Below are 27,851 nucleotides of genomic sequence, written 5' to 3'. Positions count from 1 at the left end.
CACTCCTCCTCCTCTTCTTGATCACCAACGTCATCCTGCACAACCACCATTCTATGCTGCCTAACTACACTTTCCCCGGTCACCACTTTACATTCTCCAATCTCCTTCAGACTGGCCCTCCTACATAAGATATAATCCACCTGTGTGCATCTTCCTCCACTCTTGTATGTCACCCTATGCTCCTCCCTCTTGTTAAAATACGTATTCACCACAGCCATGTCCATCCTTTTCACAAAATCCACTACCTTCTGCATTCCTTTGCTTAACACCATACCTACCCATCACTTCCTCATCCCATCTCTTCCCTTCACCAACATGCCCATTGAAATCTGCTCCAATCACCACTCTCTCACCCTTGGGTACAGTCATCACCACTTCATCCAACTCACTCCAAAATGTTTCTTTCTCATCCATCGCACACCCAACTTGTGGAGCATGTGCACTAACAACATTCATCATTACACCATCAATTTCCAGCTTCATAAACATCACTCTATCCGACACTCTCTTCACCTCCAAAACACTTTTACCATACTGTTCCTTCAGGATAACTCCTGCGCCATTTCTTCTCCTGTCCACACCATGATAAAACAATTTGAACCCAACTCCGATACACCTAGCCTTACTTCCCTTCCATCTGGTCTCTTGTGCACATAATATACCAAACCTTCCTTCTGTCCATCATATCTTCTAGCTCTCTCCTTATACCAGTCATACTGCCAACATTCAAAGTTCCGACCCTCACTACCACAGTCCTAGCCTTTCTCCTCTCTTCCTGCGTTCGGCCATGCCTTCCCCCTCTTCTCCTCCTTCGGCCAACAGTAGCCCAATTTCTGCCAGCACGCTGTCGGCTAACAGTACTGGTGGCGGTCATTGTTAACCTGGGTCTCGACCGATCCGGTATGTGAATATTTACTGATGTCCGCATGAATGATTTGGTGAAGTTTTACTCCCTTCCTGACGCAACCCTCCCCATTTATCCAGGCTTGGAACCGGCACAAAGAAATGCACTGGTTTGTGCATCTCAAGTCAAACCAAACAAGTCAAATTGCTAAAATGTCAATACCCGCTCCATATTCAGTCAGTGTACATCAGATTGCACATTCTCTCTGTTCTCCCTCACGCAGTGTCTTCAGCTTTCATACATGCATTCTCTCTCTCTTTTCATTTCATTCAATTTCAATCCACTCAGCATGTCACTGAAAACTGTTGTGTGCCACGCTTTCTAGCGGAAATATAAGTTTAAAATATCATCATTCCTACCAAGCTTTTAATTACTGTATTTCAATATTAAAATCAAATTAATATAGTGTTGATGGTATGGTATAGTATAGGGTACAACATTTGTCAGGTCTGCTTTTAATAGTAACTCTCAAGCAACCAGAAACTACACTTCTCCAGCATCTACCAATCCCATAAGTGCCTGTTAACTGAGAGTTTACTGTAATTTCAGAAGGGTAAGGTGATGGAGTGGGATGAGGCTAAACAGGAGTTTTGACTGCAACTTGGAGACTGCCTTCACTGTCAAGGATTGATAACATAGCTTAGGTTAAGACAAAGAGTTGGGAGAATGCTGAATGAGTAACCAGCTTTGGTTGAGTGTACAACAGAAGATGCTTTTGAAAAGGGATAATTAGTTGGTCATATAATTATTGCACGAAAGTTGTAAGAATTAGTCGGATAAGGTTAGGAAATATTGAAAAAAAAAAAGAATACAAACCTAAATTACAAAGTAACAATTGAGATATCTTTATTTCTAGAAAATGAACAGCAAAGTCCACAAGGGTTACGCAAGTAGACTTCAGATGATTTTCCTTAGGTAGACAGTAAATACTAAAGATGCAATGGATGGGAAAGACAGAGGAAATTAGGAATATGTTTTTGGGAATTTAACATACTGACAGATTTTTAAAAAATCATTTGTAGTACTTTTGACTGAAATGAGCCAATAGTAACTTTGGCAGCGATTCTGTTGAGCTGGGCTTTAGGATCTGAATTGCTAAGTTTAATGTTATTGACAGCAAAAAAAATTTAAACCAACTAGAATGGAAGTACAGAATGTTGAAAAGGAAATAAACATCATACCTCCAGTTCTTTTATGAAAGGGAAAGAGTACATTTCATAGAAATAGCTGGACTTTGTGGGGCCAATTCCTGCAAAGTAATGCTCAGGAGGAGGAGGAGTGATATTTAATGCAATTCAGCTTTGTAATGTTGGAGTGAATTATTATTTTTTTAAATAAAACTATGTATGCTGCAAGACAGTAATAATGGAAAATGTTATTGAGGTTTGTTTTCTTTTGTATTAAAGTATGCAAACTCATGTTGCCACTTACTGTGATGATGTAATGAAGATATTTAAAAATAATTTCTTTGATTCTGTAGTATTGCACTATTTCACCTATCTGTTGATAATTAAAAAAGATGCAAGATTAAAGTTTTCTATCATTGGTTGCTTTACTAGATCACAGAAGTGTGCCTCTACTGTAGTGTCCAGCCATACATCATCCTCACCTTGTGTTAGAGCGTCATCACTTACATGTTAAATGTAAAAGCATCTTTATAATCACATTCTCCTGTCTCTTTTGTAAATAATTTGCATGCATATTATTTTAAGAATTCAGCCTAGTTAATTGAGGTCCCATACTTAGATGCTAGTGTATTTTGTAGATTATTTTGATTTCCTCTCCTACTAAGGAATTTATATTGCCATGGCAAAATGGAGGCAATTCATGGCTGCAAAATGAAAAGGGTTGAACATTTGTATTTTAATATTTATCTGAAATGTTGATATTTCTCCTCTTTAAGGTGTTGATCCAATTATTTGGGAACAAGCTAAAGTGGATAACCCTGACCCTGATAAGTAAGTACATTGCTTCCACATTGTTGTGATTAGTCTTTGTTGTATTGTGTGGTACTGTCGCACTTTCTGTTTCTGCAAGTTGTAATTTTCAAGTAAATGATAATATTTTTTCCATTTAAAATCTGTAGCAGTAATTATTATACTTTTTAAATTCTTCATTCTCTGACATTTGAGAGGTGCCAAGTAAGTTTTTTCCTGTCTTAAAAGTTTTATTTTCTGTATAGTTTGGTCATGCACTGCAATTCACTCTTACCCCATGAGTGTTGGTGTCCAAAGAACTGGTAATACAGCCTATTCACCCTACTATGTCTTTTTTCTCAAGATTTTCAAGTTCTGCAATTTACTACATACTAAATAACACACAGCAAAGGGAATCACAGCACCACAATGTAGGATTGTAACTACTTTTGTCCTTTGTTAAACAGACTTCTTCAGAACACTTGCTGTTATGTCAATACATTGTTTAAAATAAATATCTTTGTGACTCTAGATCAAATGATTAAAAACAATATTACTTCTTTGTATCAGAATCACTTAGTATTCGGCCAGCTCCTGTGTTTTCAGTTACCGAAGTCATCAAAAAGCTAAGTACCCCGTTGGAGAACCTTTTCTTGCCTCAGCCGATGTCAGATAAAACTGCAAAAGTTAATAACTGTTTGTCCTGTGGTAAACAAATACCTCATAAGGACTTCCATTCTTACTGCCTTCCCTGCCTTGGCCCAGACCACGACTTCTCGGCCTGTGCTTGCTTCAATAAGCGCACTCTCAGGCGCCGGGCAGAATTTGCTGAAGACTTTTTTTGGGGAAAATTACTCCTATATCATGCCGTCGAAACAACCGACAACACATATTTCCAAAAAACTGAAGGACCGGGACCGACATTCTCGGCCCGCGACTTCCACCGACACCACGCCAAAACCTACCGCGAGTGCATCGGTCTCTTCGGAGGCGGTAATTCAACCGCTCCAGACCGACGACACCACTTTACCGCACACTTCGGCCCCGGAGGCTACCCCGGTGCCGGTGGTTGATTTTCCTCCTGAAACCGAAGGCCAAGATTTGCCTGACACCATACCAGTGGACAAAGTTACTCCAGCATGTGGGGCAGCTAGGCCTCCGGTGTCTATGTCCATCAAGGCCTACACATGTGCTAAGGCTGCCAGCCAGGCTAGGTCTCACCCTCCTAAATCTTTTTCCCAGGGTCCCACTTCTGATAAACAGATCATGACTTTAGCTGCAGATCTAATTTCCTTAATCAGAGGCTCCCAGGCTCATCCAGACAGAGGTTATCAGCCACCTGCAGACAAAAGGCCTAGGGTTGAGCAGACAGATACCTTTTCCTCAGATGAAGCCTCTGGTGACTCAGGCCATTCAGATTCCCAGGAAGAATCCTTCCAGGCCTACGAGGATTCTGATGCTGAGGAGTCTATTACCTCTGCCTCTCCTCCTGAGGATATTTCTTTCGGGGAAATTCTCCACTCCATGAGAGAGCATTTTCAGTGGCAGGGCCAGGATTTCTCCGACTCCAGGAAAAGGCTTCGTACTTTCCTTAAGTTACCCCAGCACAGGCCTTTAGCTATGCCCCCAGTGTTAGATGTATTGGATGATGTGTACTCAGATTCGAGTGCTTCTCCTGATTCTCTCCCTCCTGCTCCTGTCAAGCCAGACAGATATTACAGGGTTCCTGAAACGCATAAACATCTCTTTAAGGCCCATTCTGCTGATCTAGAAACTATTTCCCAGGGGCCCAAATGAGTGGCCACTTCCACGGCCAAAAATCCTTTGCCCGCAGACAGGGAATCTAGGTCCCTGGAGAGGTGGGGCAAAAAAGTTTATACCTCAGCCACCCTTGCCATGAGGGCCCTTAACTGTCTTTTTCATATGTTTCAGTATCAGGATTTCTTGATGGATGATTTGCAGAAAAAGTTAGCCTCTCCTGAGCCTTTAGATAGAAAGGCCTTGCAGGATTTGGTTCATAATACCCAGCAGGTTAGCAGTCATTTTCTTCAGTGTGGTTATGATGCATTGGAAGCTTCATGTAGGGCAGCTATGACAGGGGCTGTCATACGTAGACATGCTTGGTTGAAAGAACAGGCATTGCCAGATCATGTTAAAGTAAAGCTTCTAGATGCACCTCTGGAAAAACACAAGCTATTTGGTGCTAATGCTCAGGATGTGTTGAAATCAATTGAGGAAAAGGCTAAATCAGTGCAAACAGTCAAGGATTTCCTCCAGGTTCAGCCACCAAGGTTCAGCAGGAATTGGCCTTCGAAGAATTGGTCCTTTCCAGACACTGACAAGTTCCAAAGGGGAAAAAACAGGCGTGCTCGAGGTAGAGGGCAATACCGAGGCTCCTACAGGGGCCGCCAATGGCAACCGACTAATCAGAGAAGTGGCGCAGGGAGTTCAGCTTCACCACAGGGACAATCACAATGACTTGACTTTGACACCGCCGACCAAGGCTCAAAGAGAAGCACCTTTAGGCGGAAAATTATCCTTATTTTCAAAAAATTGACACGTTTTAACAAAGGACAAATGGATTCTGGACGTAATAGACAAAGGTTACAGGTTCCACTTCCATACCTTACCAACAAGACAAGGCATGCCAAACCTGCCACAAAATCAAAGGGCAGAGGCACTCATACAAGTTTCAAAGCTGCTACAAATCAAAGCAATAGAAAAGGTTCCTCCTCAGGAACAAGGCCAGGGATTCTACTCAAGACTGTTCCTTGTTCCAAGAAAAAGAAAAGCAATGGAGACCTATACTGGACTTGTCCGCTCTAAACACTTTTCTCATTGTGCCAAAATTCAAAATGCTGACGTTACAGCAACTTCTTCCCATGCTGGGCAAGGGGTCTTGGCTGGTTACTCTGGACCTCAAGGAGGCATTACCTGCATGTCCCAATCAGACACAGTTGCAGAAGATACCTCAGATTTCTTGCAGGGTCAGAGCATTATCAATTCTCAGCATTGCCTTTTGGCTTATCTACTGCGCCCAGAGTATTCACGAAATGCCTGGCATCAGTAATTGCACACTACAGACTCCAGGGGATACAAATATACCCTTACCTGGACGACTGCCTTATACAAGCGGACAGCAAGCAAGCCTTGATAAGAAACTTGAACTATGTCATTCACTTACTACAGGCTTTGGGATACACAGTCAACATTCAAAAATCAAGACTACTACCATCCCAACAAATAATTTTTCTAGGAGCCAAACTGGACACAAACTCACAAATGGCTTTCCTCACAGAAGAGAAACAAGAACAATTACCAGATTACTTCAAAAGCCTAGCAAAGCACACCCAGATGACTGCAAGGAAAATCCTGCAGGCCCTGGGTTTCATGGCATCTTGCATTCTTCTGATTCCACTGGCAAAGACTACACATGAGAAATCTACAATGGTACCTAAAAAGTTTATGGTCTCAACACAGCCACAACTTAGAAGCAATTATTCCACTCATTCCATGTCTACAAAAGGAATTTTTGTGGTGGGCACAAGCAAGCCAGCTAAACAAAGGCATGTCTTTCAACAAACCTCAAACAAGCCAAACCATTACAACAGACGCCTCAGATCATGGATGGGGGGCGCACATGGAGGGCAGATGCATTCAAGGGCAATGGGCACCCCGGGAAGTGCATCTACACATCAATCAAAAAGAGATGTTGGCAGTGATTCATGCAATCGAGGCTTTCGGAAAATTTCTTCAGCAAGGTCATCTGCTAATAAAGACAGACAACACCACTGTTATGTGGTACATAAACAAACAGGGAGGCACTCATTCTTACCCCTCTGCAGACTAACAATGACTCTTTGGGAAAAGTCCCTGAAACTGAACATACAGTTGCAATCCCAGTTTGTTCCAGGCAAGGACAATGTTCTGGCGGACAGTCTAAGCAGAAACATCTTGGACCCGCATGAATGGATGTTGCATCCAGACATTTTTTCACAAATAACTCATGCATGGGGGAGGCCGGACATAGATCTCTTTGCCTCACACCTCAATCATCATCTGAAGAAGTTCTGCTCGAGGACACACCATCCTCAAGCCTGGAGAATGGATGCTCTCTCCTTCAGCTGGAACTCTCTAACAATCTATGCATTCCCACCTCTACCATTAATGACCAAGGTGTTACTGAAGATCAAAGCAGAACAACCGAAAGGCATTTTGATAGCTCCAGACTGGCCAAGACAGCACTGGTATTCATTACTAAGGAGCATAACTCGCACCAAGCCGTGGCCCCTGCCTCAATGGCCTCTGCTTTTGACTCAGCACAATTACAGGACGGTTCATCCCAACCTGCAAACATTGCAGCTGACAGCTTGGAGGGTTCTATGACTTCTCCCCATATCTCTCTCTCCAAGAAAGTTCAAGAGATCTTACTGGAAGCACGCAGACCTTCCACCAGAAAAACTTATTCAGCCAAATGGAAGAGATTCAACATCTGGAATGCCAACAAGGGTCAGGATGCATCAGTAATGAGCATCCCACAGATACTAGAATACTTGGCAGAAATGCTACATAATGGCCTTTCATATTCTTCCATAATAATACACGCTTCAGCAATTTCAGCAAAATACAACAGTGATCCACCTGTGTTTTCACATCCTTTGCTAAGACAGTTTCTAAAAGGGATAAAGAATATCAAACCTCCCAGAAAACCACCAGTGCCTGCATGGGACCTCAACTTCGTGTTGGAAAAATTAACTCTTCCTCCTTTTGAGCCAGCAGCATCTTCAGAATTGTAATTTCTCTCCTGGAAAACACTTTTCCTGTTGGCAATTACCTCAGCAAGAAGAGTCTCGGAGATACAGGCCCTCATGGCAGTACCTCCATTTCTCATTTTTCATCAGGACAGAGTTTCTTTAAGAACCAATCCTTCATTCATGCCAAAAGTGATATCCAGGGTGTCTCTAAATCAAGCAATTCACCTGCCTATCTTCTTTCCCAATCCACAAAATAAAGGAGAAAAGCTGCTGCACACTTTGGACATACACAGGCAATTGCGCTACTACTTGGACAGAACAAAAGCCAACAGAAAGTCTGATCAACTATTTGTAGCTTACGCTGCTGGAGTACAAGGAAAGGCAATTTCCAAACAAACAATTTCAAAATGGATTGGACACTGCATCAGATTCTGTTATTCTTTCCATGGAAAAGGTGTGCCAGCCAATATCAGGCCACACTCCACCAGAGGTATAGCCACCTCCACAGCCTTTCTAAGAGGGGTGGCTACAAAGGACATTCTAGAAGCTGCTACATGGATCTCCGTGCATACATTTTCCAAACACTACAGCCTGCCTTTATATTCCAGATCCCGAGCAGGCTTTGCTTCGGCAGTCCTGCAGGGCATTTTAGCTACACCATCTTTATCTTAGATCCTACCACCCCCAGCTTGGCTATGGTATTCAACCCATATGTAAGGACTGCAGTTGCATTCTTGAAGGACATAGTACAGTTTTGTACCTACCATAAATGTAGATGTCCGATAGATATGCAACTGCAGTCAGGTTTTCCTTCCCTCCTACCTCTCTGTAAATTCTCCTTTTTGGGTCCACTTCCCTTTTTCAAATTAGCTGGGGATATCTGTTATGGTGTATCTGTTTATTACTGTTGTGCATGTCTGGAATTTTTTATCCAGTCTCTAAATTTAGCCTTCCTTGGAGGGCACCTGGCATCTGGGGCAAGAAACACTGAAGAAGATGGCGTCGGCTGATGCTTTTATACCCCAGCCGCTCTGACGTCGGGGAAGAGGCGACATCAGCCGACGCCGGACCCGGACTTTGGAATCCGGCCGACCGAAGGGCGGCCTGAGGCAGGACAACCCATATGTAAGGACTGCAGTTGCATATCTATCGGACATCTACATTTATGGTAGGTACAAAACTGTACTTTTCTGCACCCCCCCAAGCCTTTTAGCTTATCAGTGGGAGTGGTAAGCAGGTAGCCTATCTACAACAAGAAGAGTGGTTCTGGCCCAGAAGTTGTAGTTTATTGGCTGTTTGGGCAGTTTTTCCCATCCCTTTCAACTTTTTGGTTTAAAAGCCCATGTTTGCGTGGGTTTGCACTTAAGCTCTGCAGATATAGTTTTGGTGTCCTGTAGACTGCAAGAGTTCTTCCATTTTATGATTTTTTTCTAATTTACTGCTTTCTGCACTTGGTTTTAGTCGTTTTTTTTTTTAATTTAATTGCATTTATTTAAACTGTATTGCTTTAATATTGCTACACATTCATGTGCTAGCTTGCCCTACATTTGAATTGTTTTACTGCTGTTTTAGCTGTCTTCCTGTTAAAAAAAAGTTCTAAGCTCGTTTCCCACTTTTCCTGTAACTAGTCCAGTCCAGATATAGATTTGCTGTTTCCAGGAATGTTTATAAGTTTCTGAGCCCCCCCAAGCCTTTCTGTGTTGGAGAGAAGCCTTCTAGCTTATCAGTGGGAGTGGTAAGCACTAGGTAGCCTATCTACCACAAGAGGAGTGGTTTCTGGCCCTGAAATTGTAGTTTATTGGGTGTTTGGGCAGTTTTTCTATCCCTTTCAACTGTCTGGTTTAAAAGCCTGCGTTTGCATGGGTTTGTGCTTGTTTAAGCTCCACGCAGCGGCACCGAGCTAAGGTGTAAACTATTATCGGTGCCAGAAATTCTCCTCTTCAGTTTTTCCGTTAGATCTTGCTAGTTCTTTCTTGTTGTCTTGCACTTCAAATAGCTTAATCCCTTTGCACTTCAACAGGTTTTTGTAGCAGTTATTGTAGCACACCTAAGTGCCATCAGCACTAGTCGTTCTTCAGGAAGTAGCTCCACTTCTTAGTAGTCACGACCACCTCTCCTGGCATGATTAAAGAGCAGTTCCCACTGCTTTCTCCTATTAACCTGGTGCACTTAGGCATTCTGAGGCAGTGTAGCAGCTGCCTCATGTACACAGACAACCCCCTCCTCTTACCTCCCAACACTAAGACTTGTGAGAGATGCACTTATATCACCAAATTGGAAGTTGTACACACTCCAGCCAAGACCAGACTAGCTGGTCAGCAGGAGGTCAACACCTGCAACACACCACATGAAGCATGTAGCCCTCCAGAGCACCTACCATCACAGCTCTCATATAAAACACAAACAACACACACACACCTTCGCGGAGGCTGTCAATAGAAATTTACCCAAACAGCAGAGTCCTCCAAGACAGAAACACACTCAACTTCCACAACACAGCACAAACTACAGGACACATAGCTTACCTCCACAGTGTGCCCCTCAACCTAAGCCCCTAAGGCTAATCATAGGTGACTCAGTAGTGAGGCACACAGATGTCCCACTCACTAGGTTGAATAAGGAGAAGGTAACAGTCAGCTGTCTGTATAACTCTGTCATTGTCCATGTGGGTGTGAAAGTCCTGAGATGCACCTCCCTGGACTACATGAAAAGAGACGTGGTGGAGCTCTTGGATTATGTGGACCAGGCAGGTAGGACTGTAGCCCTGAGCAGTATCCTACTGTCACCCAGAGTAATACTCAGTAAAAACAACAAATGATTGACTTCAACAATTGGCTAAGTTTCTGGTGTCATTCTAAGGGGATCTAGTATCTATCTGCTTGGGATGACATGATTGACAAACCTCGATGCTTTGCCAGAGATGGCCTGCATCTGCCATCCCTGGGTTTCCAGGTACTGGCTAAGGCTCTTGCCACCCCTCTAGTGCCTTTTTTAGGCAGTGTTCCAAAGACCAAATTATCACCATAACCCCTAAAAATAAATGCATTCTGAGGGTCATGCTGCTCAACGCTAGAAGTCTAAATCTCAAGATGCACTCGCTCGAAGCACTCCTCAAAATGGAGAATATCGACATTTGTGCTGTAACAGAGACCTGGTTTAAAGCAGCAGGAAGCACCCCTGCGCTACCAGCCTATAATTCATTCCACACCTTTCGACTATGAAACATGGACTGAAGCTCCAAAGGCAGTGGTGTCTCCATATTCATAAAGGATATGCACACCTCCAGACTAGTAGCCCAGCATAACGTATCTGAGACACTTCAGGTACAACTAATATTGGGTAAGACTGTGATCCAGGTCATAGCCTGCCATAGGTCCCCAACCATGTCTCTAGACTCTCACTCCATGTTGCTTAGCAGACTGGTGTCTGTCATGGTCCATCCCAACACTCTCATACCAGGAGATGTCAACTAACCCCTCCATCAACTGGGAAAACTACTCAAGCACCAATACACTGGCCCAAGACTTCCTGGAATTCTTCATTTCCAGTGCCCTGGACCAGCTCATTCTGAACCCTACTAGAGGAAGCAGCATCCTTGACCTGGTTGTTACTAACATGGGCGACCGTCGCTCTACACCAATAGTCAGTCCCTCCCTGGTCAGATCCGACCATAAACTAATCACTATGGAAATCCACACTTCACCCACACACCCACAGAGAATACCACCTTGAAAAACTTCTCCAAAGCTGACTTTGGTCTCTGAAAAACAGAGGTGGCTAACTTCATGGCACCCATGGCAATGGAAAAATAGCTGCATGACTACCGAATCATACACCAATGCACTGTACAAACATGTACATAAATGCATGGAACTAGCCATACCCCACAGAAGAAAGACTCTCTCCTCCAAAAAAAGGAAGCCAATCTGGTAGTCCCCTGCCATTAATAAACTACAACAGAAGGAAGAAACTGTTGCAGTAAAAGGTGAAGTCCCAAGACTGGAAAAACTCCCTTATTAGCCTCAACAAAAAGTTGAGATCCTTCATCAAATTCTTCAAAGCCAGCTATGAAGGCAGAATTGCAGCAGACATTAAAATCAACCACAAAGCCTTCTACAGTTATATCAAGAATCTCTACGGCAAAACCCAGATTTGCTCTGATCTACTGTACAGTGGTACCTCCTGTGAGATATTGCCAACATACTGGCCAAGTGCCAACTTTACCCCTCTCTCTCCCTCCTAAAGAACCAATCACAATGTCAGAAGAATGCCAGGCACCCAGCATTACTGCAGCACATGTTAAAGCTGCATTGTCCAAGGCCAAGAATACAGCTTCCATGGGACCTGATAATATCCCTGTGTTCCACATGAATTACAAAGCGAACTGGCACCACATCTGTGTGCCCTGTTCAGTCACAGCCTCAACTCAGGCTTTTCCCTACTAAATGGCGCACTGCTACAGTCATCATTCTCCATAAAGAGGAGCAACTACAGACCCTGGGAATTATTGCCCTATTAGCCTGACGAGTCTGATATGTAAAGCTATGGAGTGCATCATCATGGACCTGATTAACAGAATATAGGAAATCTCCAAACTCTAGACCCCACGCAGTTTGACTTTGCGAAAGGGAGATCATGCCTGCTTAACCTGGTTGACTACTTTGAGTTAATCACCAGGGCTGTTGATGAAGGGGTTACATATTACTAGAATGAAAGATCAGAAATGCAAATGTATGTACATCGACACATAAAGGTCGATGTACATACAGAGCGAAACAAGTAAAGGGCGAAAACCGGAACGCCAGATGTGTTTCTTAGCCAGCAACATGCTGGTGGGGATAAGGAAATATATCCTTTTCCCCACTGTGGTGCGGTCTCTGAATTGGTTTATTTAATTAGGGGGGTGTGGGGGGGAGAAGCTCCCCACATGGGCGGTGCAGGGGGGCTTCCCTCTGCAAAAGCAAAATAATTTAGTTTTTTATTTGGACTTTTACGTACCAGTGTGGCGCATTTTGATGATGAAACATGTTCGGTGTTTCGATTTTTGCTGTTTTTGTGTTTTGCTGTGTATGTACATCGACCTTTATGTGTCTATGTACATACATTCGCTGTTTAGTACTTTCTTAGTTTCAGTATAGACCCGGATGAAGGTAAGGCGAATACAGGCCCTGGGAATTATTGCTCCATTATCCTGACAAGTCTGATATGTAAGGCTATAGAGCGCATAGTCATGGACCTAATTAACAAGGATATAGGGAATCTCCAAACTCTAGATCCCACGCAATTTGATTTTGGGAAAGTTAGATCATGCCTGCTTAACCTGGTTGACTTCTTTGAGTCAGTCACCAGAACTGTGGAAGACAGCAGGGCAGTTTATACAGCCTACCTCGATCTGGCCAAGGCCTTTGATACCATTCCTCACTTAGGAATTATTGATAAATGCACCAAACTAGGCATTAACCCCTGTATCACTAGGTGGGTTGCAAATTGGCTCACAAGATAGAACACAGGGTGTGAAAGTAGCGGACTCCAAGTCAGACTGCCGACCAGTCATGAGTGGAGTCCCATAGGGATTGGTCCTGGTTCCTTTCCTGTTTGGCATTTACTTCTCAGAAGTCCAAGCCAACGCAAAGGGACTCTGGCGGACCAAGTTTGCAGACTACTGCAAGCTGGGAGCCATTATTAAACTCCCTAAGTGATGCAGACATCCTACAGAAAGGCCTCACTGAGACCAGTGACTGGTGTTGAAATCATGGCCTTAAGCTTAACACCGAAAAATGCATAGTCATCCCCTTTGGTAAAAACTAATTTCCTACTAATTACAACATTGATGGGAGCCCCTGAACACTGAAGGCGTTATAAGAGATTGGGGACACAGGTTGACAACAACCTGTCCTTCAGCCACCACATTACCATTGTGATCAAAAAGTCTTTTTGTGTGGCACATCTCATTACCAAGGGTTTTGCATCCAGGAAGAAAGAGGTCATCATTTCTCTCTACTCTTCCCTCATTAGACCAATCATCGAGTATAATGCCCTATTTAGTATGTACCTCACTAGACACTTGCAACAGCTGGAAGAGGCCACAGAAGTACCTCACAAAGAGGATCCTAGGCATTAAACACATGTCCTACACGCACAGACTCAAAAGACTCCAGCTATTCTCTGTCTCATATTGCTTACTTAGAGGTGCTCTCTTCTTGACTTACAAAGCCATGTCTGATCCAGCTCTGTTAGAAACTCTACATCTAAAGAAATGTCAATCCCTCCGGACCACACACTCCAGAGACCTCAACCTCATTACCACAATCAACAGAACATGCTGGAGGGACAGGTTCATAACCCAGAGACTGCCCATGCGCTGGGATAGACTTCCGATACATGTCAAGCAGAGCACCTTGCTGTCCCTCTTCAAGAGAAATCTTGATGAGTGGATGGGAAATAGAAAGTTCAACCCGGGGATTACTCCAGTGGCTCTGCTTGATAGAGGCACTGGGAACTAACGTTGGGCAGTATGATGCCAGGGCACTTCTGTGGGCTAGGCTTGTAAAGGCTACTTCGCAAATCACTGTTTAAACTTCTGCAACAGGACATGCCATCAACCTTCTCCACCAAACTTCTTGATTCAACCTGAGAAGTCACTACATCTCTGGTAGAGTTCACCAAACCCAAAAAGAAAATCTCCATTGTCTCCATTGCCCAGACAACATTTATTTCATAAAAGCCCCCAAACTGTGGCAGTCTTTCCCTTGAACCAAAATAAAGTCAACTATTCCAAAGTCAGGCTACTACTGAAAGCCTAGCTTTATAGGCAAGGTAAGTGCAATTGCAGCAAGTCTAGTTATATTACCTAGCTCTGCAGCTATACTGCATTCCACGTAATGCTGTTCTACACTGAACTTGTCACTGAATTACATGTCTGTGTAAATATGTACATAACATTGTATTGTTCTCAGCACTAGCGTAGTGCTGTATCATTTTTCTTGTGTTTTGTATTTGACTTTAGAAGATGTTCTTCATAGTCAGTGTTGCAGCACTAATCCTTGGGACTTACTGCCATGTAGAAGTCCATAACACACCTGATTTCCAGAGTCTTATCATCCCAAGCTGACTGACATCAGCACCATCTTCATTTCTTTCATGCAGCCCAATGCATTTCATGTGTGTTATATGATCACAGTATGTCAGTTGGCTCATGATTCCAAAGTTCCTCTGATTCCAAACAGATAAGCACCCCATTGGGGAAAAGTCTTCTGTAATTAATGTTCGAAAAACTTAGTAACTGTCCTGTGGGAAGCAAATCCTGCATAAAGACTTTTGCTGGTTTTGTTTGGAGCTTCAGCATGACATCTCTAACTGCTGTGACTATGCTAAATTCCATGCAGAAACCCTTGAGCATAGGGCCGAGGTACTCTCTGTACATATGGAATCCTCATCGTCAACAGCTTGTTTGGTAGTGTTTCAGTCTGCGTCTTCTGCAGGTTCTGCTACCACTCTGATGACCACTGATGTGATCCTAAAAAAATGAAAAGATGAAAAACCCAGGGATCCAGAGTCCACAGAAAAAGTGATAGCATCTACTTCTAAGCTGAAAGGAGGACCTTGGTGAGGTGCCTTTGCAGCCCCCAGGACCGGTGACTCTTAGGCCGGAACCCCCTGGCTAGGCCCCTTGTGAGGCTGCCATGGTTCCTAGCCTTCCCACTGTTACTACTACTGCTCATACGTCATTTAGGACTGATGCCACTACACAGGTGATCAGCATCTGACGTCAGAGTAGTAGTTTTGCAAGGAGACTTCACCTATCTGGTGACTTGTGGTGTTCCTTCTGAAGTTGGGCTCAGCCAATTGCATCCCTTGGCCATGCCTGTTAAATGACTATTAAAACTGAAACACCAACCATGGCTTCGCTTCCGCCTTTTTTCTGTGGGCTGCAGGCCAAAGTACAGGACCTGGTTAAGATAGCACAAGAATTCATGGCCTTCGTTAAAGCCAGAGAACCTTCTTAGACTTCAGAAGTCACTCCTGTTCTGACCAAAAGCATTAGGGATATAGCTTTCCCAGAGGAGGACAACTCCTAATATCTGAAGATGAGGAAGAACTCTCCTACTCAAGTCACTTGCAACCCCAAACCTACCCAGATTCAGATTCTGATTACACTCTTCTGTCTCCCTACCAGAAGACCTTTCCTTCAAAGACATATTACATAAAATGAAAGAAGCCTTTAACTGGGAAAGTAATCAGGTCTTCCAAGCTCAGATGCAATACAGGGAACTACTAACCTTACCCCTCCCTTTGACAGTTGGGTATTCCACCAGAACACGTACTGCTAAATAATATGTATGAGGACATAGCCCTTCACTTGGATTCCTTATCACCTGCTCCTAGGAAACCAGATAGGTTTTACAAGGTACTTGATTCACACAAGTATGTCTACAAAAATCCTAAAGCTGATTCCTCTTTAGTCTCAACTGAAGCTACCAAAGGGGTTCCCCAAAGGGCCATACCAGCACCCATTAACTAATGGCAGGGAAAGTAGATTCCTGGATAGGTGTGGCAATAAAACTTGTACCTCTGCTACCCAAGCCACAAGAGCATTAAGTTATCAGTTTCATAAAGTAAAATATTTAGAATCATTTCAAGACAAAATGTTAACAAAACTTGTTTTCATGTCAGACAGAAACTCGTACAAGGAGATGCAGAGCATTATCAAAGAAGCCTTACAGTTAGTCAGACACTCCTTAAAATGTAGTGATGACACTTTAGATGCTTTTTGCGGGGCAGCTGCCACATGATCAGTTATACGCAGAGATGCTTAGCCAAGAACTCAGCCATTGTCAGATCAGGTTATTGGATGCTTCACTGGACAAAGAGTTCTTGCTTGAACCCCCAGCTGTACAAGTCTTTGAGAAACTAGACAAAAATGCAAACAGATTAAAACTGTTGAAAAAAATTCTGCTTTGTCTCCAACTCTGAGATGTAATAGAAACTACCCCTTTATGACTTGGCCCTTCCCACCTAGATAAGACAGGGGAAGGCTTCCCTGAAAGAAGACCAAGGCATTCAGAAAGATGACAACCAGAACAGCCATAGGAGATAAATTGCTGCCAAAGAGCACACCCAACACAGAGAACAGATATGACTATTTGCTGTCCCTCCTTGCCAATTTAACCCTCCTTCCTCCCGGATTCCTAGCAGGCAGGCAGGCTTTCCCTCTTAAACCATTAGAAGACCTTTAGAAGGGATCAGTAGGTACTAAGCATTATTGAAAAGGGGTAGTTTTCCCAGTTCAGGCAAATTTCACCCTTTTTGGTTATGCAAAGACCTCTAAAGGAGCAAAAAAAAACCGATTTGCTGAGGCAAGGGTACATACAGCTTGTTCCACCAGGTCAACAGGGGAAAGGTTTATTCAGGACTCTTCCTGATCCCAAGAAAACAAAGAACCTGGAGACCTATCTTAGATCTCTCAATGTTAAACAAATTATTTCACATGCCAAAATTCAAAATGCTTACTCTGTGTAAGCTTTTGCCTATGATTTTTCAGGACGCCTCCATGGTTACAGTTGACCTAAAGGATGTGTTCCTTTCATGTAGCTATAGCTCTCAGCCACAGAAAATACTTAATTTTGTACTCTGCCATATGGGCTCCGTACTGGCCCAAGAGTGTTCAGAAAATGTTTGGCTTTCCTAATAGCACATTGCAGAACGCTGAGTGTGCACATCTGTCCCTACCCAGGCGACTGTCTCCTCCAAGGAAGGTCCACTGCAGAGATGCAGAGACCCTAGATGCTTTCCAGACTACTTCCAAAAGGTGGGTCCCATGTTGAAAATACAGAAGTCTCAAGTGACTCCCCAAACAAGGATCCTGTTTCTGGGAAACCATGATAGACTCCATCCAACAGAAGGCATTCTGGACAAAATAGTCTTTGTCACAGAATACTTGTACCACTTGCTTACAAAGTAGCTTATCTCAGCCAGAGATTACTTAAGGATCCTAGGATACATGGCTTTGTGTATCCCAATGGTCCCTTTAGCAAAGCTTCATATGAGGAAGATTAAAATGGTTTCTCAAAAATGTGTCTGAACAACACTCTCAGTCCATGGAAACCCTTTTCCCCTTGCTCTCATGACTCAGGAAGAAAACACAGGAGCAGGAGACAAGTCCATCACCACAGACAGCTCAAATTTATTTTTTATTTATTTTATTTATTTTTTTTTATTTGCTACGTACATGACAGGCTACAGCAGTACTCTAGCAGATTTCCTGAGCCAGGGACTTACTAGACCCAAGGGAATGGATGTTGAAAAGTTAAGTATTCCTAGTTCTTTGTACTCCTCACCCTCAGGAAGGGGAGGTTTTGCATGCCCCTGAAGACCACCTCAACCAAATAAGGGGATCAGTTTTCCACCCCAACCTGATGTCTCTCAATCTAACTGGCTGGAAGATTGGGCCGTAACACCCACCTTGATGCTTTATCCTAAGCAGGTGTTATCTGTTCTTAAGGAGCCAAGAAAGCTGAACACCAGGAAATCAAACATGGCAAAATGGAAAAAGATTCTGCATGTAGTATCACAGCCAAAAAAGTATTCCAGCTCAAGCAGACATTTTTTTTCAGTATTGCTTAATCTGTCTCACCTATTTGAACAGGATTATTTTTACCCCAACATAAATGTTCATGCTTCAGCAATTTCAGCTTGCTTGGCTGCAGACTACCCACCACTTTTCTCACCTGCACATGAAACTGTTTCTGAGAGGGGTGATACACGTAAGACCTGCCAGGAGGAACTGTATCCCTACATGGGACTTAAATTATGTTTTGGAGTAGCCAGCCCTGCTACCCTTCGAACTGGCTGCTGCCTCTCCCCTCAGGATGCTCACTTGGAAGGTTACCTTTCTTATTATGTGTCTTGTATGTGTCAGATGTCCTTCAAGGATGCATATGCAGTCCTTACATATGGGTTGTCCTGCCTCAGGCAGCCCTTCGGTCGGCCGGATTCCAAAGTCTGGGTCCGGCGTCGGCTGATGTCACCCCTTCCCCGACGTCAGAGCGCCTGGGGTATAAAAGCGTCAGCCGACGCCATCTTCCTCAGTCTTTCTTGCCGCGCGGTGCCCGAAGCAGAAGCAGTTCGCAAGTGCCGGTCGGCCAGCTCCTTTGATTTCAGCTACCGAAGTCTTCAAAAAAGCTAAGTACCCTGTTGGGGACTCTTTCTTGCCTCAGCCGATGTCAGATCAAACGGTTAAAGTTAATAATTGTTTAAATTGTGGGAAACAAATACCTCATAAGGATTTCCACTTTTTCTGCTTACCTTGCCTAGGCCCAGACCACGACGTCTCGGCCTGTACAGCCTGTGCTTCTTTCAATAAACGCACTCTTAGGCGTCGGGCAGAGTTTGCAGAGGTATATTTTGGGCAAATTTACTGTTATAAAATGCCGTCAGAGCTTCCGACAGCTCATTTACCCAAAAAAAGTAAAGAAAAGGACCGACGCACGCGGTCCGCAGTTTCGGCCGACTCCACGCCCAGGCCTACCGCTAGTGTCTCGGTCTCTGCTGAAACTGAATCTTTACCGGTTCCGACCGACAACACCGCACAGCCGGTACCTTCGGTACCGGAGGCCTCCTCTGGGTCGGTCTTAGAATTACCATCTGAAACCGGTGCTCCGGAGATCTGACACCATTTCTGTTGATAAAACTACTCCAGCACGTGGGGCAGCCAGGCCTCCTGTATCCATGTCCATTAAGGCTTTTACTCATGCTAAAGCTGCTAAACAGCCAAAATCTCTCCCTCCCAAGGCTATTCCTCAGGGATCCTCTACAGGTTCACAAATTTTGAGCTTAGCTGAGGACCTTATCTCCTTAATCAGGGGCTCTCAGCCACACCCTGACAGGGGCTCTCAACCACCTCCAGGCAAAAGGCCCAGGGTTGAGCAGACAGATCCCCAGTCCTCTGATGAGGCCTCAGATGACTCTGCCCTTTCAGATTACCAGGAGGAGGCTTTTCCGGCCTACGAGGATTCTGATGCAGAGGAATCTATTCCCTCGGCCTCCCCCCCTGAAGAGTTGTCCTTTGGGGAGACCCTTCACTCCATGAGAGAGCATTTCAAATGGCAAGGCCAGGAATTCTCTGATTCCAGGAAGAGGTTAAGGACTTTTTTGCATTTACCTCAGCATAGACCTTTGGCTATTCCTCCTGTTCTAAATGTTATAGAAGATGTGTACTCTGTGTCTAGTATTTCCCCAGACTCCCTTCCTCCGGCTCCTGTCAAACCCGACAGGTACTACAGGGTCCCGGACACACATCTATTCCTTTACAAGGGCCACTCGGCTGACCCAGAAACTATTTCCCAGGGGCCTAAAGGGGTTGCAACCACCACTACTAAGAACCCACTTCCTTCTGAAATGGAATCCAGGGCTTTAGAGAGATGGGGTAAAAAAGTGTACACTTCTTCCACTCTTTCTATGAGAGCATTGAATTGTCAGTTCCATATGATACAGTATCAAGAATATCTGTTAGATGAATTGCATAAAAAACTAACCTCACCTGAACCCCTAGATCGCAAGGCGCTTCAGGATCTGGTGCATAACTCCCAACAGGTTAGCAACCATTTCTTACAGTGTGGTTATGATGCATTGGAAGCTTCATGTAGATCAGCAATGACAGGTGCAGTCATATGTAGGCATGCTTGGCTGAAGGAACAAACACTGCCAGATCATGTTAAAGCAAAGCTTCTGGATGCACCACTGGAAAAACAAAAGTTATTTGGTTCCACGGCTCAAGAGGTCTTAAAGAATTTTGAGGAAAAGGCTAATCAGTACAGACAGTCAAAGATTTTCTCCAGGTCCAACCACCAAGATTCAGCAGAAATTGGCCTTCTAAGAATTGGTCCTTTCCAGACACAGACAGATTTCAAAGAGGCAAAAACAGGCGTGCCAGAGGTAGAGGGCAAACTAGAGGCTCCTACAGAGGACGTCAATGGCAGCCACCTAACCAGAGAGGTAGTGCAGGACCTACAACTGCTGCACAAGGACAAACTCAATGACTTGACTTTGACTTCGCCAACCAGGGCTCAATTGGAAGCACCTTTGGGCGGAAAGCTGTCTTTATTCTCAGAAAATTGGCACAGTATTACAAGGGACAAATGGACACTGCAAATAATAGACAAAGGATACATATTCCATTTTCATACATTACCAAAAAGACAAGGCATGCCAAACCTGCCACCGAATCAAAGGGCAGAGGCTTTCAAGCAAATTTCCAACCTACTGCAAATGAAAGCTATAGAAAAGGTTCCTCTCACAGAACAAGGCCAAGGATTTTATTCCAGACTATTCCTTGTCCCAAGAAAAGAAAAGCAATGGAGGCCGATTCTGGACTTGTCCGCACTGAATACTTATCTCATTGTGCCAAAATTCAAAATGCTGACCCTACAGCAACTCCTTCCCATGCTGGGCAAGGGGTCCTGGCTGGTAACTCTAGACTTCAAGGAGGCATACCTGCATGTCCCTATCAGACAAAGTTGCAGAATACACCTCAGATTTCTTGCAGGTTCAGAGCATTATCAATTTCTCAGCGTTGCCCTTTGGCTTATCTACTGCGCCCAGAGTATTCACGAAATGTCTGGCATCAGTAATTGCACACTGCAGACTTCAGGGGATTCAAATATACCCATACCTGGACGACTGCCTTATACAAGCGGACAGCCAACAAACATTGGTAAAACACTTGAATTATGCCATCCGCCTACTTCAGGCCTTGGGATACACAGTCAACATTCAGAAATCAAGACTTGTTCCATCCCAAAGAATAATTTTTCTGGGTGCAAAACTAGATACAACCACCCAAATGGCTTTTCTCACAGAAGACAAACAAGAGCAACTACCGGATTATTTCAGAAATCTGACAAAACAAACCCAGCTGACTGCAAGGAAAATCCTGCAGGCCCTGGGTTTCATGGCATCTTGCATTCTTCTGATTCCACAAGCAAGGCTGCATATGAGGAAACTACAATGGTACCTAAGGAGTCTATGGTCTCAACACAGTCACAGCCTAGAAGCTTTGATCCCCCTCATTCCATGCCTTCAAAAGGAATTTCTGTGGTGGGCTCAAGCAAGCCAGTCAAACATGGGTCTGCCTTTCAACAAACCAAATGTCAGCCAAACCATTACAACGGACGCCTCATACCATGGATGGGGAGCGCACATGGAGGGCAGATGCATTCAAGGACAATGGACACAAAAAGAATTGCGCCTGCACATAAACCAAAAGGAAATGCTGGCAGTGATACATTCTATCGAGGCCTTCGAACACTTCCTGCATCAAGGCCACCTGTTAATAAAGACAGACAATACCACAGTTATGTGGTACATAAACAAGCAAGGAGGTACCCATTCTTACCCTCTTTGCAGGCTGGCAATGAATCTTTGGGAACTTTCCCTAAAACTCAATATAGAGCTGCAATCCCAGTTTGTACCAGGAAAAGACAATCTACTGGTGGACAGCCTAAACAGAAATATCATGGATCCACACGAATGGATGCTGCACCCAGACTCCTTCCTTCAGATAACACAATCATGGGGGAGGCCGGACATAGATCTTTTTGCCTCCCACCACAACCATCAACTGAAGAAATTCTGCACAAGGACATACCATCCACAAGCATGGAAAGTGGACGCCCTCTCTTTCAGCTGGAATACTCTAACAGTATATGCATTCCCACCTCTTCCATTAATGACCAAGGTCTTACTGAAGGTCAGGACAGAACAGCCAAAAGTGATTCTGATAGCTCCGGACTGGCCAAGACAACACTGGTACCCACTGTTAAGGAGCATGTCACGCTCAAAACCGTGGCCTCTACCACAATGGCCACTTCTTCTGACACAGCACAATTACAAAACTCTGCACTCAAGCCTAAAAACCTTGCAGCTGACAGCCTGGAAAATACCTTGACTCCTCGCCAGGATAAACTATCCAGGAGAGTAAAGGATATCATCATGGAAGCTCGGCGGCATTCCACAAGAAAGGCATATTCAGCAAAATGGAAAAGATTTTGCACTTGGAACACCACAAAGGGCCAAGATCCGACAGTGATGAGCATTCCACATATCCTGGAATACTTGGCAGAAATGCTCCATAATGGCCTTTCTTACTCTTCCATAAAAATTCATGCTTCAGCAATTTCAGCAGAGTACAACACTGATCCACCTGTATTTTCTCATCCTCTGCTAAGACAGTTTCTAAGAGGGATAAAAAACATCAACCCTCCAAGAAAACCACCAGTGCCTACATGGGACCTTAACTTCATGTTGGAAAAATTAACTCTACCTCCCTTTGAACCAGCAGCATCTTCAGAACTACAGTTCCTGTCTTGGAAGACTGCCTTCCTTCTGGCCATAACCTCAGCAAGAAGAGTATCTGAGTTGCAGGCCCTCATGGCAGTACAACCATTTCTTATTTTTCATCAGGACAGAGTCTCATTGAGAACCAATCCTTCATTCATGCCAAAGGTGGTATCCAGGGTCTCACTGAACCAAGCTATTCACCTGCCTACCTTCTTTCCAAATCCACAAAACAAAGGAGAGAAACTTCTGCATACCCTGGACATTCACAGACAGTTGCGCTACTATTTGGACAGAACTAAGACTTACAGAAAAACTGACCAGCTCTTTGTAGCATATGCTGCTGGTGTACAAGGAAAAGCAATTTCCAAACAGACAATTTCAAAATGGATAGGGAATTGCATTCGATTCTGTTACTCTTTTCATGGCAAAACTGTGCCAGCTAACATTAGACCTCATTCCACCAGAGCCACAGCCACCTCCCCAGCCTTCTTAAGAGGGGTGGCTACAAAGGACATTTTAGAAGCTGCTACATGGAGCTCCGTGCATACATTTTCCAAGCATTGCAACTTACCTTTATATTCCAGATCCAGAGCAGGTTTTGCTACTGCAGTCCTGCAGGGCATTTTAGCTACACCATCCTTTTCTTAGGTCCTACCACCCCCAGCTTGGCTATGGTATTCTACCCATATGTAAGGACTGCAGATGCATCCTTGAAGGACATAGTACAGTTTTGTACCTACCATAAATGTAGATGTCCGATAGGTATGCATCTGCAGTCAGGTTTTCCCTCCCTCCTACCCCTCTATGGTATTCCTTGGGTACTTATCCCTCATTCTAGCTAGCTGGGGTTATCTATTATGGTGTATTTGTTTTATATTGCTGTGCATGTTTGGAATTTTTGCATCTCTCCAAATTTAGCCTTCCTTAGAGGGCACCTGGCATCTGGGGCAAGAAAAACTGAGGAAGATGGCGTCGGCTGACGCTTTTATACCCCAGGTGCTCTGACGTCGGGGAAGGGACGACATCAGCCGACGCCAGACCCAGACTTTGGAATCCGGCCGACCGAAGGGCTGCCTGAGGCAGGACAACCCATATGTAAGGACTGCAGATGCATACCTATCGGACATCTACATTTATGGTAGGTACAAAACTGTACTTTCAGCTAGAAGAGTCTTTGATCTGTAAGCTGTCATGAGTATGGAGCCCTTCACTGTCTTCCACAAGATATGGTAACCCTCACAACTAACCATTAATTTTTGACCAAGCTGGTTTATGAACTCAGCCTTAATCAGGCATTCCATCTGCCAGTTTTCTTCCCAGAGCCACAGAAGACGTTGGAAGGAATCCTTCACTCACTGGAAGTCCGCAGACAGATCAGGTACTACCTTTACAGAACAAAGACTGTGCATAGGGTAGACCAGTTGTTGGTACTCTTCGCAAATGGAAAACAGGGCAGACCCGCCTCAAAGCAAACCATCTCCAAATGGATTATAAACTGCATCAGGTTCTTTTACAGATACATTGGAAAGCCTCCGCTTGTCTGCATTAGAGCCCACTCCACAAGACACTGGGCAACTACCAGTGCCTTCCTCAAAGGAGTCCCCACTAAACAGTCCTAGAGGCAGCCATCTGGAGTTCTTTTGACTCCTTCATAACTTTGGTCAGGCCTCCAGGGCATGGTTCATCTCTACCATCTAACAAAATATTTCCTAATAACACTACTTTTTCTCTTCCAGCCTCAGAGCAGCTTTGGGAATCATCCCAAGGATTAGTTCTGCACTACTGACTATGAAGAACGTAGTACAGTTGTGTCCCACTTACCATAATTGTAGATGTTCAAGTAGATCAGTCTTGCAGTACATTTATGTAGGGACCCTGTGCTCTTCTTCTCATCCGTCTGGCTCATCCTAATCATCTTTTGTTTGTTCCCTTTTGCATTAACTGTCAAGACCATACAGTTGTGTCGGTCATGCAATCTTCAGACATTAAATTGTGTTCCCAGCTTAGAAAGACCTGAAGATGACACAGATGGGCACCTTTCTTATACCAGAACGGCCAGACTTCAGTCATAAAATGTCCATCTGCTTGGGATGATGCTAAGACTGTGGCAATCAAGCTGATCATGGACTTCTGCACAGCAGGAAGTCCCAAGGATTAGTACTGCAACATTGATTTACTCAAACTACAGTTATGGTGAGACACAACTGTACTTTCTGAATCTAGTCAGTATTTTTATCTTCAGAGAAATCCTACATCTTCTGTATATTTTGTGCTACAATTGTCTCTTCTGATGCTCCATGTATTTGTATCTGTTCTACATCTTGTTGTTTACTGTTAAATTACTGAATTTTGTAGCCTAGGCTGAACATGTAACTGGTCAAACCTGACTAGTGCTCTTCCCCGTTAAACAAGAAAATATACATATGCATATTTAGATAAATACAAGCATATATAAATGTATCGAAATGAAAAACTCATCAAAACCTAGGGGCACTTAACCGAGCCAAAAGCTTTCTCACCAGTGCAACTAATACTAAACTTGCCACTACTTATCTTCTCCTCACCCTTCTTTATGGTGATGTCCTTCATGGATGCATCTGCAGTCATAACAAGTGGGTTGTCCTGTCGTCAGGCAGCCCTGCAGTCGGCCGGATTCCAAAGTCCGGGTCCGGCTTCGGCTGATGTCGCACTCCACCCGACGTCATCTCTGTTGGTCTTCGGGTATAAAAGCATCAGCCGACGCCATTTTCCTCAGTCTTTCTTGCCGCGTGGCCAAGCAGAAGCTGTTCGCAAGTGCCGGTCGGTCGGATCCAGAGATTACTTCTACCGAATACTACTTGAAGACTTCTAAAGCTAAGTACCCGTTGGGGACTCTTTCTTGCCTCAGCCGATGTCAGAAATGTTAACAATTGTTTAACCTGTGGGAAACAAATACCTCATAAAGATTTCCACTCTTACTGTCTGCCTTGTTTAGGCCCAGCCCACGACGTAGCAGCCTGTTCGGCCTGTGCCTCTTTCAACCGACGAACGCTTAGGCGTCGGTCGGAGTTTGCAGAACAGTTTTTCGGTTCTGATTTTGCGTACATTATGCCGTCGGATCCTCCGACTACCCCCAAAAAACGCAAAGATAAAGACCGACACTCGCGGTCCGCGGTTTCGGCCGAAACCACGGTAAAGCAAACATGAGTGCCTCGGTTTCGCCTGAAACCGAGAAAACTGCTCAAAGTACAGCTGAACCTATTCTTACAACTGAGGCCCCTGCTACAACTCTTGAATCGACCTCAGAAATTTTACCCACTACGGTGGTTGACTTATCAGACACCATCCCTTGGAGTTCTTTACCCCCGCACGTGTTGCTCCTAGGCCTCCACCTGCCATGTCCATTAAGGCCTTCGCCAGGGCTTAAGCAGCCAAGACTACTAAAACAGTGCCTGTTAAACCCCCACATCCAGGCCCTCTTCTAGTTCTCAAATGCTTTCTTTGGCAGAAGATTTAATTTCTTTAATTAGAGGATCTCAATCTCACCCAGACAGGGCCTCTCAGCCCCAGAGAAGAGACCTAGGGCAGAGCCCCTGAGCCAGTGTCTTCTGATGATTCTGCTGATGAATCAGACATAACTGACCAGCCTGAGGCTCCCTTCTCCAATTTTGAAGATTCTGATGCTGAAGAATCCATTCCAGCTGCTTCCCCACCAGAAGAATTCTCCTTTGGGGAAACCTTGCATGCCATGCGAGAACAGTTCCAATGGCAGCAACAGGATTTTTCAGACTCCAGAAAAGACTTAGGACCTTTCTGCACCTCCCACAGCACAGGCCCTTAGCTATACCTCCTGTTCTCTCTGTGGTGGATGATGCTTTCAATGATGTTTGCTCCGCTCCAGATTCTTTACCCCAGCCCCTGCCAAACCAGACAGATTTTACAGGGTGCCAGATACTCATCACCACCTTTACAAGGCCCCACTTGCAGACCCAGAAACTATATCCCAGGGTCCCAAGGCAGTAGCCGCGACCACAGCTAAAAACCCTATTCCTTCTGAAAGGGAAGCAAGGTCACTAGACAGATGGGGTAAAAGGTCTACACTTCAGCTACTCTCTCAGCTAGAGCTTTAAACTGTCAGTTTCACATGATACAATACCAAGAGTTTATGCTTGATCAGTTAACTAAAAACTAACCACTGATGAATCTCTTGATAAGAAATATGTATTAGAGATGGTAAATAACATACAACAGGTTAGCAACCATTCCTTAAAATGTGGCTATGATGCACTGGAGGCTTCATTTAGATCAGCCATGACAGGCACAGTGATAAGAAGGCATGCATGGCTAAAGGAACAAGCTTTACCGGATCATGTTAAAGCTAAGTTGCTAGATGCTCCTATGGACAAGACAAGTTTGTTTGGTACACCTGCCCAGCAGGTTATGAAGAAAATGGAAGAAAAGGCAAAATCTGTTCAAACTGTTAAAGATTTCTTGCAGGTTCAACCCCAAGGTTTAGCAGGAACTGGCCTGCCAAAATTGGTCCTTTCCTGACTCCACAAAATTTCAAAGGGGCAGGAATAGACGTTCCAGAGGCAGAAACCAATCCAGAGGAGGTGCCTACAGAGGACGACAGTGGCAAGGTAACAACAGAGGCACAGACACAGCCACTGCCACTACATCAGCACAACCACAGTGACTTAATCCTAAATCCGCCTACCAGGGAACAAATAGCAGCTCCTCTAGGCGGAAAGTTAACCTTATTTTCAAAGAACTGGCACTACATAACAAAAGACAAGTGGATTTTACAAACCATAGATCAAGGTTACCGGTTTCACTTCCACACTTTACCAGTCAAAAGAGGAATGCCAAATCTACCTCCAAATCAAAAAACAGAGGCTCTACGCCAGGTAATGGAGTTAGCAAACATGAGAGCTGTGGAAAGAGTGCCAACAGCAGAACAAG

At 44.3% G+C, this 27,851-nt stretch overlaps 1 protein-coding gene across 3 annotated transcripts in view; it reads left to right on the top strand.

Moving 5' to 3' along the window:
- NUP54 (nucleoporin 54) overlaps positions 1-27,851 on the top strand; it is a 1,988,420-nt gene that overhangs the window by 1,579,816 nt on the left and 380,753 nt on the right. For all 3 annotated transcript variants that reach the window (XM_044061229.1, XM_044061231.1, XM_044061230.1), the window contains one exon: positions 2,808-2,862. In XM_044061229.1, the coding sequence (XP_043917164.1) occupies positions 2,808-2,862 (55 nt within the window). The remainder of the gene's footprint in view (positions 1-2,807; positions 2,863-27,851) is intronic.

Source organism: Protopterus annectens, chromosome 2.part0, assembly GCF_019279795.1.
Source record: "Protopterus annectens isolate FY-2018-M chromosome 2.part0, PAN1.0, whole genome shotgun sequence".
Classification (NCBI taxonomy): Eukaryota; Metazoa; Chordata; order Ceratodontiformes; family Protopteridae; genus Protopterus; species Protopterus annectens.
Note: the sequence above shows the minus strand (reverse complement) of the source record. Positions and strands in the feature narration are given on the sequence as shown.